Source organism: Sander lucioperca, chromosome 2, assembly GCF_008315115.2.
Source record: "Sander lucioperca isolate FBNREF2018 chromosome 2, SLUC_FBN_1.2, whole genome shotgun sequence".
Lineage (NCBI taxonomy): Eukaryota > Metazoa > Chordata > Actinopteri > Perciformes > Percidae > Sander > Sander lucioperca.
The window spans coordinates 39951822-39966160 of NC_050174.1; the positions used below are offsets into that span (position 1 = coordinate 39951822).

General features: G+C 37.3%; 1 protein-coding gene across 7 annotated transcripts in view; it reads right to left on the bottom strand.

Annotated features, from left to right (window-relative positions):
- wdfy3 (WD repeat and FYVE domain containing 3) overlaps positions 1-10373 on the bottom strand; it is a 110972-nt gene extending 100599 nt beyond the window's left edge. For 5 of the 7 annotated variants that reach the window (XM_035997345.1, XM_035997333.1, XM_035997336.1 and 2 more), the window contains exon 1: positions 2469-2714. In XM_035997345.1, the coding sequence (XP_035853238.1) occupies positions 2469-2497 (29 nt within the window). In that variant the 5' untranslated portion in view covers positions 2498-2714. Of the gene's footprint in view, positions 1-2468; positions 2715-10140 lie in introns of those variants that run through there. The other 2 variants (XM_035997339.1, XM_031305021.2) reach the window with 2 other exon arrangements.
- Between the last annotated feature and the right edge of the window lie 3966 nt (positions 10374-14339).

A 14339-nucleotide genomic window follows, 5' to 3' on the forward strand; every position in this document is an offset into this window, starting at 1 on the left:
CCCGACCAACGTCAGGGAGCAGTGACTTAACGGAGAGCATTAAAATAGTAGCTTTGATGAGGATAACAAACCCATAGCACCGTCATCATACAAAGTGATTACCAATTAAAACCTAATGATCCTTTAACAAGTACTAGACAGAAAAAAAACTGTCTTCATCCCTGATCCCGCTATGCTATAGTCGTAACCAAGGCAGTTTAAAGGAAAAACTGCATCAAACCACATCTCGTCTTGGCTGAACCAAAGAAAATGAGTCAATGGCATCAATGGAATGTCAACTCTATGCAGTGGGAACTGAGCTTGCTTTCTTGGCCCCCCAGTCTTTTTCAAAGCATTCTCTTTAAGCGGACGCCAGCTTCAATGAACATCGCACAGAGTTAGCGCTAACTCCTGGGAGATGAAGGCAGCCAGTGCCCTGGAAAAGCCAAACTCTTCAAAGGCTTGTGTGGTTGTTCCTCTGGAGAAAGTGATGTAATCACAGAAATGTCTCCTGTCTGACAGTTTACAGGGGGAGGTGGAAGCTGGGGGAGCTCCAGAGAAGAAAGAAAATGGGTTGACAGGACTTTGAGTTAGATAAAACCAAACTAATTTAGAGAAAATAAAAGGCTATGTAGGCAGGGTGGTGAATTCACACCAACCTCCAGTCTCCTCTGCAAGCCATTGTGACACCTACCATTAGATACCTCTCTTTATTTACTGACAAGCCACTAGAAGAAGTAGAAATTATCTTCTGACACCTTAAGATATTTTAAAATCATCACTAATAAAAAAAAAAAAGGTACTTGAAGTCTCATAGATTTAGAGTGACAAATCTACAATAGAGCAGCTTCTAACTACTGAAGCATGTATTTGATCAACAGCAGATGCATGACCTATACGAGTGTAACAAGAACCAGAGGAGCAGGATATTATCTCATGCCAAACAAGTCCAGACAGGACCAGAATTGACAGCATCCTCACTGGATATCTATTTATGCCTTCAGTAAACAATGCCTAGGGTGTGATCAGTATGGGCTATTACCACCAGCCACCAGCCAAATGCTGGTGAATTCTACCTGTGTCTCTCCTCCAAGCTGTTTTGGCAGATAAACGTTTATCACAATAAATGGGGAATGTTGTGGTGCAGCAACTATTGTGACTGAAAGACCAAAAGCAATGTTGCCTAGCCAATATTTTTTCAGTAACGTGTTATATCATTGAATGATCGCCATGACAAGTGGGTCCCATTCAAAATTGCTAGCTGTCAACAATCATAGTCACAAAACTAAATGATAGAATTACAATATATTAGAATTACAATATATTAGAAACAGTCGGAGGAATTCTCCTGTTAAGTCACATGTTTTAATCACAACTATAATATTTATATTGATATTTTACATAGACTTAACCATGAACATTACAGATTTGCATATAATTGCCTTTCTAAATGTATGTATATCAGCAACAATGTTTGTGGTCCATATGTATAATTGTTCAACCATAAGGAGAGCTATAAAAACCCACTGAAATCTTTTCACAGAATCTGAAGGTCTGTCCTTCAAATAACAATGATTTGTTTCCAATTGGACAAAGGTGTTAAAATGTGGTGTTATGTGGGCCAGGTTGTTTCTCACATTTTGCTCTCTTTATTATTTCCAAAGAGGGTCTTTGTAATGTTTCTTTTTTTTCTGTTCCATCGGAGGCGTCTAGTCCTCAGCTTTTGTTTTTCTCACGAGTCTATTCACTTCTTGTTTATAACGGAGGCATTTATTAATCCAAAATGTGAGAAAAGTAATCCAGGAGCAAGAAATACCAGGACTTAAATGCTTAATTCAATTTAAACATCATGAATTAATAATTGTGTTAATAAATTAACACTTGCTACTAGATGTTTTACCAAAAATCAGTGACTCTCTTGAGGAAAATGTGTATTTCACTACATACCGTGCTCTATATATATATATATATATATATATATATATATATATATATATATATATATTTAAAGATTTTCTATGCTGTGGCACTGCAGCAACATTGAGATAAAAGACTTAAACATTACACAAAAGTTATCAAATGTATAAAAAATAATAACACGTCAACACTGTTCTGACCTTTACACTTGTTGTAAGGATAAATGTAGTCATAGTCATTTTTTATCCAGCACGATGGCACTAGAGACATCAGGGTATTTTGTTACATACAGTACCTCCGACTGTTGCCTCCCTCAGCGTAATGATGACAATCGAAGCTTATTAAACGACTGCGCTACATCACTCTGCATATAAACATTTACCAACCTGCTTTAATGTTAAGTATACATGTAAGTGAGTCTGGCACAGATGCTGAGAAGCAACGCATACACCTCAATAATAACAATGAACATGTTATACTGTATCCACCAAGGTCAGGTTCGCCAGTAACAGTAAACAAACTCCCGGTCACCGAGGAGACAAGCTCAGCACCCAACTCTTGATTTTCCCTACCTGCTGTTCTCTCTGCGCTCTGCCAGCATCTCAACTCATCAGCAGCAGAAGAGACAAAAAAATTCCACTATATCAAGACGACACCTCTTCCTCTAAAAACTGGCATCTTTCTGAGAAGGAAAAGCGACGAGAATGGTGTCATGCCTTCCCTTCACAGCGGCGTGAAAAGAGGAGAGGCTAAGCACGGAGGCATGGTTTGTCTTTATTGGCAGTGCCAGGGGCTTTGTTCGCCAGCCGGCGTACTGTGTGTGTGTGTGTGTGTGTGTGTGTGTGTGTGTGTGTGTGTGTGTGTGTGTGTGTGTGGCCTGCCGGGACTGGCACAGCTGATCCCCCCCTGACACCGGGTGGGGTGTACAGGGCTTTAGAGGAAGAGGAGGGGAGGGTGGAGTGGATGGCCATCACAGCAAGAGGAACATACCATTTATACCAGAAAAGGGGGGGGGGCATGCATTATCCACAGCAGTAAGCACCATTAATTATCATTTCATGGGGATTTACGCGACATTATTTACATCCAGGCTCAGTGAGTTCACATTAAGTAAAAAAAAAACACAGTTTTAACTAGAGCAGTCTCTCAACCTTACATTTGTGCATTTTATGAACAAAAGGGCTTGCAAGAAAAGACATATTGATATCTGATGTATCTTTTAAAAAATGTAACATTTGATAATGTATTATCATTTCTATGTGATCTATTTTGAGCTCCATCCCATGTTCGTGGAAAAAATATTATAGCTGAAACAATTAATCGATTACATGACTGACAGCAAAATTCATCTGAAACTATTTGGATTTATTGTTTCTCTTAATCAATTAAACATTCTCTGCAGTTTGTGCTTATTAAAGTTTAACGAGGTGCACCTGAATGCACCATGAAGTCCCGTCGGAGCCCACAAGCTTTACCGCGCCGTTTGTTTACACCACACACGGGGAACGCAAAATGTTGCCATACCAGCAGGAGGATTCTCCAGTTCTTTTGTTTCTCCATCTTGAATTAAAAACTAGAGTGAACAATATCTAATTGTGATTGTGTTGATCAAATGATCATTCCCTCTAATATTGCAAATGATATCTTAATTGCAAGACACATCTCAATTACAGCATTATTCTCATTTTCATTGAAACACAAATTATTGTGGTGTGATTTTTGCGGAGATCTGTACCAAACACCAATATATATGTTTAACGTTAGTAGAATATGATATCCTGCATTTTGAAATTTGCAGTAAGCCATTTTGTGATTCTGATAACATTTGGATTTATTATTCAGCCATACTAAAAACCATAAACAAGGTTAAGAAACCGCCTCCTAAAGACCCTAGTGGAACATCCTGAGAACCACGGAGTCTTCTGTTTCACGAAGACATTGAAGTGTGGTTTCCAGTGGGGGCAATATGGAAATCAAGCCAGTGGGGGAAGCACATCCTCCACATCACTGAATGAAGCCTGCTATACAATCTCCTACTCAACATACCACCAGCGGCAAGGTTGAATATACACTGGAAAGTGAACCAATCTGCAGTACCAGAAGCTTAACTGCACCCAGGGTTATAAGAGCCTGAGGGGGTTCTCAGAAACTTGAAATCACTCTACAGTTAGGATGTGATTTGAGCTCTTCTCTGCCTAAAACTGCACTCATTATGCCAACTTGACAGCTACGAATCATGCATTACAATTGTTCCATTCAGTATGTGGGAACTTGACAATACAATTCAAAATGTTCATGAATAACTCAGTGAAATAGATTTGTTGATTAACACTAATAACCATAAACCACACATGTGATCTCAAGCATTGGAGTCCCAACAGTTATTACCATCTTGTGCCGGGTGGAGCAAAGTCTGTGAAAATCACAGCCAATTAAACTACAGCAATAAACAGAGCTGGGAAAATATCTCTCCTTCAATCTATCCAGTGAAACACCACTACCATTACAACATACAGTAAATAAATCATTACTCCGGTTGCAAATATGACCTATCCTCTGACATATCCAGTTCAAACTTTTAATTTATACCATTTTAAGGAATATAACATTCAGTGCAATGGTGTGGCTCATTGATGTGTTGTTGAAAGTTTAGTAGGACAACAATGTAGTGTAATGTGGCGCAGAGGAATAACATATCAGCCTTTGGCTACACAGGCAACAATTTTCAGACCAATTCGTTGTTGGTTTTAGTCTTTTTATTAGATGTGTTGACATTTACCAGGATGAGTGAATTAACTCCGATATCTAACTTGTGCAGCAGATTAGCACAGAAATACTGTATGTATGTGTATGTTTGTGTTTATTACAAACATTCAGTACATATACACAAAGTACATATGCAATATTTGTGAGTGTGTGTGTACTTGACACCGATTTCAGCGCTCTGCTGGCTTTCATGACGTGCAGGCCATTTCCCTGGAGGCTAATTAAGAATTATTCTCTCCTGGTTTATGGCTGCACGCTGATCTTCTCAAGGAAGACTACAACTGGTAAACTGCAACTGAAGTCTGGTGTCTGACATGGAATCTTTAGTGATAAACACCACACACACAACATCATGCAGTGTCTTTCTATGTGGCGCATTTTACATCGCCTGAGAAAGCTTACTTTGAAGGGGAAATTAGCATTGGCCTTGTGCTGCATTATCCACACAATGTTGATATAGCTATGTGGCTGTACTTAATAACAAGCACCTCACAAAGCACAGAATACACATTGCTGCTCCACAGAGATGGAAATGCATAAATAAAACTATAATCTCGGCAGGAAATCTTGGTTTGGCTGTGTACATTAGTCTCTACTAATTCATCCAGTTTGTGAGAAGCGCTGTGTTTATTTGCAATCCACAAGTTGTTTATAATTCCAATTTGCCCCTCAGGTGAAACACTCACAATGTTGTCGTAGCACCTACAACAAACAGTTGTTTACTTTTGTTCCTAATCATCCACAACATTTACTGCAACTTCTCAGATAGAACCTCTTCAAGCAAGTGGGTCATCACGATAATGCACATACAATCAACTTGTCAAAAAAACAGATATCTTATTGGATAATTAAGAAACCATTAGTTGCAGCCCTATACATGACCTGTTGGTTATCTGACATACTCGAGACATGACATTTTAGAGCATCATTTTAAAAATGTGAAGTCCCTTGTCAAACTCTGAGGCTATGAAAGGTCATCAGCGTTGAATTTTTGTTTTTGTTTACCTGATAAATTCCCCAATATTCAACAGGCACTGGTACATTACCCAAATAGTTTATAAGAACTGGGTAGGATCTCATTCAAGTCATTTCTGCTACAAAACACAAACCTATTTATCAGCGTTAATAAATGGGGAATATTATATTGCTTAAAGGTACTCTAAACGATGTCAGGCGTTTTTTAGGCTACAACATGTTTTGTCACATACAGCAAACATCTCCTCACTATCCGCGAGCTGCCGGTCCCCTAAATACACTGTAAAAAAACGCGGTCTCTGTAGACAGCCTAGGGTCCACACACGCCAACAAAAACAAAGTGGTCCAAACCGTGTTCCGGTGTTCAGCCAATAACGGACAAGAAGGATTTTGGGGGGGGGGGTAGTAGTGCGCTGAAGCACAGAAGGGAGGGAACGGAGGGAGGAGCGAGCTAGTCTTCGTTTTGTTTGAAAATACTTTGAACGTCAACAAGAAGTAATGTCACCCAACATCGCTTAGAGCACCTTTAACTTTTTGCGCATCCTGCACCGAACAGTAAAACCTTATCTTATATTGTTACTTAGTGTCTTTTACACATTAGTTATTGTAAATGTAAAAATGTATATTCTATATTTACGTTCTTGTCTGTTGCAGTACTTTGCTTTATTGTTTATTTCCTTTTCATTGGTTTTTGTATACTATGCACCATGCATTTCTGTCAACTCACTCACTCACTGGACTACTGTATCGCACCTGGCAACAAATTGCAAAAGAAAAATAGAAGAAATAAAAATAAATGCAAATGACAAAGAAAACTACAGCTGTAGTAGAGACAATTAATGTTGTATGTGTATTTATTAAGTCACATCGCAACCGTGAGTTTCATAGTTTCGATGCCTGTTAGCACTGAAAGCACAGTGGGAGAAAAGCAGAAGAAAGAAAGGCCCTGAGGCTACAGTAATGACTTCACTTCGTCTCACAAACTACCAGCAAGTATTGAGTAATCTCAGTAAATCACAGCAAAATGAGAACTCAACCATTGATTGTTGTAGTGGGAAAAAATGCCCAATGGGTACTCCATTTTTAGCTTAAAATATTGTAGAAATTTGAAAAATAATATCGTAATGATTTGGATGTTTATGGATTGAGTATTTGGCTTTCACAAACTATCTAGATGTCGTCATTTTGTCCAATAGTTCATGAGTATGTTCATGTGACATTATTGCTACAGCATAGTATGACCATATCTTCCGTGGCAATACCGTATCGATACACAGACGTAGTATCGATCTATTATTATATATGTGTTGGTCAGTTTGTCTGCTTGACATTTTGCAGCAATGAAATTGAAGTGAGATGAACAAACAGAGAAATGTATCTTTTTAGATAAAACAGATGATGATGACAAAAATTCGAAGTTGGAAAAAAGGTAATAAATTGCAATACATCACAGAACATTGCAATATGTTTAAAATTGCTATAATATCGTATAGTGACAATACAAAGTATTGTGATGATATCGTATCATGAGGCCTCTGGTGTTAAATGTGATTTAGTTCATTGGTTATTCATTAATTAGGCCTAGTCACGGTTTTGCTTATTTGAAAGCATGAAGGGTGGTGAGTGACATGGAGTAATCTTATTTTTTGTTAGGGCTGCATTGAACAGAAAGTACATACAGTCAGAGCATCCTGCACAAAACACAAACACACAGGGCCCTGTGTGCAGAAAGAAACAATTTATGTAGCCCACGCGTCAACAGCTACTTTAACTAATCAGGTTTTTATATTAGATTAGGACAAAGGGGGTTGATAGGGTAAACAGTCTGTAGCTACATCCATTTTGGTGGTTGCTGCCATTTATTTCTCAGTCTACGTAGGTACTGTTTCTCTTTGAAGTGGTAGCGTTGGAATTAGGGCTGGGCAATATTTCAATATTATATATATTATATATTATATTATATATATATATCGTTACATGGTAAGTTTAGTCTTTTCCTGGTTTCAAAGGCTGCATTACAGTAAAGTGGTGTCATTTACTGTTCTAGCTGTTATATAATTTGCCTTTAACCACTTAGTCATTATATCCACATTATGATGGTTATTTATCTAAAAGCTAAATGTGGAAGATATTTTGTGAAAGCACCAATTGTCAACCTTACAATATTGTTGCAATATCGACATCGAGGTGTTTGGTCAAAAATATCGTGATATTTGATTTTCTCCATATCGCGCAGCCCTAGTTGGAATGACTAATTATTATTAGTTAATATGGACAAATATACTGAAAGGGAGTAACTACAACATCTTCATTATCCCTGACAATCTAAACATCAAAGTGGCTTGGGTTTTTTCAGCCATCCAATGCAACAGCTTGATTATGTTCAGCAACAATTCAGGTTGGTCAACCCAATGGTTTCTAAGCCAGGAGTCTGAACACAAATGTATGGGTAGCCACAAACATGTATGGATCATCTAATGATTTAAGAAAATTAATTTGTAATTTAGAAATACAGTTTTTAATAGCTATGTTGAACTTTATGAAAGTAGCCATTTTGTTAAAAAAAAAAATTCTAGACTTCATCATGACATAAATATTTTAAAAAGGGCATTTTTTTCTTACATAATGCTGATTGTCTGTAGTCATTGTGCTGTTTTAATTACTTGAATTGTCTGCTAAAGCCTTCTACATTATATTCTTTGGGACAGACAAAACCTGCATTAGGTTCTTACAATGCCGTAGCCCTGCAGTAAATAACAGTTTGGTCAAGCTCATGAAGCTCATAATATTCAGTTTCTGTATTGAGGGGTGTTTTTAAGGCCTTGTTTTTAAACTTTTTGGAAGGAAATTACTATACAAATAATTATTGTTATAATGATTGTGTCTGTGTGGTTAAAAAGTTAGAGTTAATTGTGGGCATGATGTTTTTATTGCAGGGGAAACCTTAAAAAAGGACGAGACAACCATGACAAACAATTGAGTTGCGTGTAACATCTATGACATTGCTACCAAGTGTGACTGAATAGTTTGTCAAATAAGATGCCAGTGTGAATTATTAAGGGGAAACAGGTATGTCATTAAAAAAAAGATTAAGATGTTACCCACAGCCGTTGCGGCAGTAGAGCATCTCAGACACAATTAAACAACCTGATCCTGGACATAAAAAACACATCTCACTCATGATATGGTCTACCAAGGTGAAAAGCAGGTTAATGTTGGCTGTGGCTGGATAGGTCTGTCCACAGTCTTCTGGGTAGATAATCATATGGACTCTGTTCCATCAGGCACTGGGTTCATAGCAGTTATTACACCATGGGGAAAGGCATCATTAATGCCTGGATAGGCTGGATTGCAAAAATGACGAATGAAGACGTGCTACACAATATTTCACTAAAAGTTATTTTGTATTTATGTAAGGTATTCCCCCAAATGAATTTAAGTATGCAACACAAAACAGACCCTTTGATGCTTTGGACTGTATGCTTCTCGATTGATCTGTACTATATCAACTAAGTTTGTTATCTTTTTGCATTATATCAGTTACTTTGACACTAATAGCGTCTAAAAAAAGGGGCAGCTTCTAAAATTACTAGCAAAGAACAAATTCTGCAGCAGTAAAACCATCTCTATCTTGTGTAAGCTGTGATTATCTGGTAGCTCAACACACACACTGCCATTGGACACAGTAAACACTGCAAGACATGACACAAGTTTGTGATCACATCAGTTCCACCATAGTACACATTTAGCCCCAGTCTGCAAGCCAGACTGAGCTGCTGTTGGGTGGTTAGGTGACTGTACAGACAGACAGCCATGTAATCAAGAATGCACCGGCCACACACAGGTGATTTAAATTGCACATCAGGCGTACAGTAGAATCCATGGCCCGGTGTAATCGCACTAAATATGCCAGTCATGGCGACTTTGATATCAGCAGACATTGGCTATTACTGGCCAGTCGTAACGTTACAGGAACCCTGCTTAGCCCACAATATAATGTTGAGTAACGTTAATAAATCTAGCCAACGCCACAAACTGTAGCTATGTCCTTAACTTAGACCGGTCTGCGTCTCATGTTTTTTCCAGTGGCTGTTATATTCAGATTTATTCAAGCACCACAAATGAAAACACAACACAGCAGCAAACCTGTAATGTAGCTTACAACACCACCGTCAGTAAGCTAACGACCAGCTGATCGGACTAGCATCGCAGCATCTGAACGACAACACTGTCAAGCTAAACGGTGACGTTGGCCTTTAATAAATACATTGCAAATAAAAAAGCTAGTTTGTGTTTCAATATTAGTTCTGCATACGCACTGTATTTCTGGACGTTACTGCTGACATGCTAACACTAGCTTTAACGCTGCTATAGTTGAAAACTAACCGTTAACGCGAGCCGAAATGCACATTCCCGTCTGTTAGCTAACTCGCATGCTAGCAGCGCAGTGCTAGCTAGCCACTCCAGAGACCACTGTCTTTCGTATATCCGTAATCCACTTACCAGTAAGCAGCAAAAGGCTAGAAAGTCGTTGATAACCCCCCAATATCTCAGTTAAGTGTAACACTCCGTGCATATCCATATGTCACAGACGATGCTTTACTCCGAAAGTGGTCACTGCTTCCTTTCGTCCCTTCTGGTAGCCATCTTTCCACATCCAAATAAACCAAGCTCGTCCCAGCGCTGATTTTTCCTCCAAACAGCATCCTCTTCTCAGCCCCAACTGAGGCCACATCTGAAAGACAAACCTGACATCTGTTGGATAAATGGAAGAAGACACTAAAACAGATATATTGAACATATACGCTATTTCTTCATTTTTTATTGTCGATTTTTCTATTCTATGATTTTGTTTCTTATATTGTTAGGCACCAAAACACCAAGGCAAGTTCCTTGTATGCATGGATGTATTAAGAGAACGCTTGTATGTGTAACTTGGCAATACACCTGATGCTGATTAAATGGGTTTAAGGGGCATGCTAATTGAATTAACATTCTCTCTTATATTAGAACTAACAGGATAAATCACAATTATAAGTTATGACATCCTTTGTATTCTGTTTATTTTGGCTTTCCCTTTTTTGTAGCATTTTTACCCCCTAAGCTCATACAATTATGTATTGTTTAAAGTTGTATGAATATCCTGGAATAACTATGTTTTGCTGTACACCATAAAATGTAGTTCTGTACTAGTAATGTTGATTGTTGTTCAATAGTAGTGCACATGTTGCCATCACCCTTAGAGATATTGGGTTTCTTGTTTCTCCCTCATTTGTTTGTGTAGGCTAGTTGTTGATTACAGAAAGGGATGAAAAACTTAACATGAACAGTAAATATGACTTGATTTTTGCAAAACAAAGACATACATTTTTTTTTTACATATATATATCCAAAGGGTGCGAAAGAAATGTTATTATTATTTAATTCTCCTTGAAAATTGTTGCATTGATTGCAAAAAAAAAGAGTGACAAAAATAGTATTGAAATAGATACAAAGTAACAGGAGAGCAATAAAAACAGTCCAATAACACGTTATTACACATTGATCTCATTTATTTACAGTAAACAACACAGGGTATTTTATCAATTGACTTTTAGTTAAAGGGTAGATGTCCTGAACTCCTGTTGGCAGCTTTGAAACACAGTACCCAGTAAACACTTACTGTATAAATTATTTGAAACTTGCTGCACTTTCTTATGTGTTGGGTGCACAACATTTGAATGAACTTGCATGTGAGTCAGTGACCAGCTAATGAATAGAGTAAAAAAAAATGTTTGCATTGCATTTGCAGTGATTGGGGCCCAAAGATGGCCAAAACATGTGTACCATATTCGATTTTAAATAAATATGCAGCAATAAGCTTATGGCATTGTAGGAACCCATCTTTCATTTGCTTGAGTGTGAGTTACATGCATTTTTCAAAGAATCACTTGTTTAACAACTTCTCTCAATTTTTTTTTTCTTCAATATGTTGGATGGTGAAGATTATACTTATTCTAGTGACTGAAGTAGGCTATCTTTAATTCATTGCACAATGTTATTTCAACCTCAACCTGAAATGCATTTTTTTGTCAAGTATTAAGTGTGTTTTTGTGAGTTCCTAAAGTTCCCTAGCAAGGGGACACTTGACTTCCTAAATTTACCTCCAGCTTAGATCTTAATAATTTGACTCATTAACATTGTGATTTCAAGTATGCGACACTAGGTGACAGCAGTTCTCATTCACACATGAAAGCATATTCAATCAAAGCTGCTGTGTGGGTGGTTTGGTTTGAGCAATAGAAACCACAAACCACAGCTACCTCAGCAAGTGATAGTGACACTTTGGTGTCATACCTGAGTAGTTTTTATGAAAGTTTTTCTTCAAAAGTAAACTGTGCAACTGATTTATTGTCTTTAACTTGACCTTTGTCATCATCAAGCTTTTTGTTTTAAGGTTCAGGCATGGAAAGTTTTCCATAGTTTGTTTAATCTGTACAAAATAACAGATTAGCTGATGTTTTAGCCGGTGTAGTTTTGCTCCCAGACATAGTTTGGCACATACATCACCTGCCATACGCCTATTTGTTATTTTTACACTTCTGTGTGGTATGGATTATACAAACAAGAAATAATGTCCGGTCTAAGCCATTTTTTCCAATCTTTGGGTCACCTGGTCTACTTGTGTAATAATGCCTGTATAACCTCAGCCCTGTTATACACAATCAAGTTATAGACATCTTTTTTTCAGGACAATCATGGGATCAGGTTATGTATTCTGCAGGGATGTCATGTGAATGTATACATTGTTAAATGACTATAAAGACAAAAGAAAAGACTAAACGGAAATTGAATCTCACAGAAATGAGAAAGAATAATATTTGTAAAACGTGGGAAAGATTGCAAACGTAGGGATATTTTGAATATCCACATGAGAATCCACACGGGTGAGAAGCCGTATTCTTGCAAAACATGTTGGAAAGAGTTCAATCAGAAATCATCATTGAAGTAGGCCTACCATACATCAACCCATACAGGCGAGAAGTTATATTCTTGCCAAACATGGAAAAGGTTTTGTATATGATTGTGTCTTGAAAGCCCACATGAAAATCCATACAGGCGAGAAGCCATATTCTTGCAAAACATGTGGAAAAGGTTTCCTACATGATAAGTGTCTTGAAATTCCACATGAGAACCCACACAGGCGAGAAGCCGTACCTTTGCATGACCTGTGAGAGAAGATTCTCTGACCCCTCAGCATTGATGAGGCACATGAGAATCCACACAGGTGAGAAGCCGTATACTTGTAAAACGTGGGAAAGATTTCAGATGCAACAATGAATTGAATGCTCACATGAGAAGAACCCACACTTGTGAGAAGCTGTACCTTTGAAAATGCCTATAAGAGTGCATACAGATAACCGTTTTCAATGATGACTAACACAGTGAGGAGGCACAAAATGGCAGCACTTGTGAAAAAAATGTTTTTTATCAAATCACATACTTGAAAAAAGCACCTGAGGATCAATAGTCACAGGAAAAACCAACGAGCTCAAATTCTTGTGGAGACGTGTTCACTAACTGAATGAAATGCACTTTTGCTGTAGCTACATCTCTTTAACTGAATGTAAAATACTTTTCACAAAGATGAGAAGTCATCATCTCAGTGTAAAGTTACCCTTTATATCATTATTACTGATATTTCGTTTAGCAATCAGTATTTCTTTGAAACAATCATAATCTCCCAAATCAAGGAACATTTTACTTCCACAGAGAGTGCACAGAAACGACTGTAAAGAGTTTTTCCTCAGTCGCTTTGGCACATTTCTTAGATCAGAATTAAAAAATGTAAACAACTTGTTTAACTTCCACATCATCTAGGGACTTGCACACACAATAAAAGCAATTAATGTCTCATTCTTTAGAACAAATGCTTTGGTACATACATGCAAATGATTATGTACAATTGTCTACTGTTTCCTACATCATCAATTTCTTTGTCATGTTGATCAAAATGTATTATACTGGTTCTCTGTCTTTTGTACAATCTAACCGCCCAAAACATCTCTGCATTATTGCATTGCATGAGTCATTACATGCAAAATTATTGAACCAGTTGTCATAATCTGTCAACGGTATTTTATTAAAATTTCTATTACACTTTTTTGTAAACGTGTCCTGAATTGATGAATTGCTCTAATTGACTTTCACAGATAAAGAGGAATGAGAAGTGTTAGTTACAATAATTACTTTGCAGGTTAAGATACAAATAAAGAAAATAGAATGAACTTATAAAGGAAGATGCATTGTTAATCTGTCCCAACATTAAATATATAATACATAATTTTATGGCATATATATATTTTTGCTTACTTGCTTACTCTTACTCTCACTTGACGAACATTGTGAATACACTGGTATGTCTTTTGATATATATAGTTTATTATTATTTATTTTTTTTTTTTTTTACACAAAACCATTATCTGCGAATCAACAAAAAAGATGGCTTTTAGTTAAGATTAGTAGTTTAATAAATAGTACCAAATGTCCTTGTGAAATTAAGCAAAATAGATGCACGTCCTTGCTAATACTTTCAAATGAGTCTTGAATAAGTCTGATGAGAATTTCCAAATCAAATTTCAATCAGTTGAAAGCGGAACGAAAAGCTCCCGCACTTCCACTGTCGCAACTGCCAGTGTGACATCCGGCGGAAGTAAACAAAA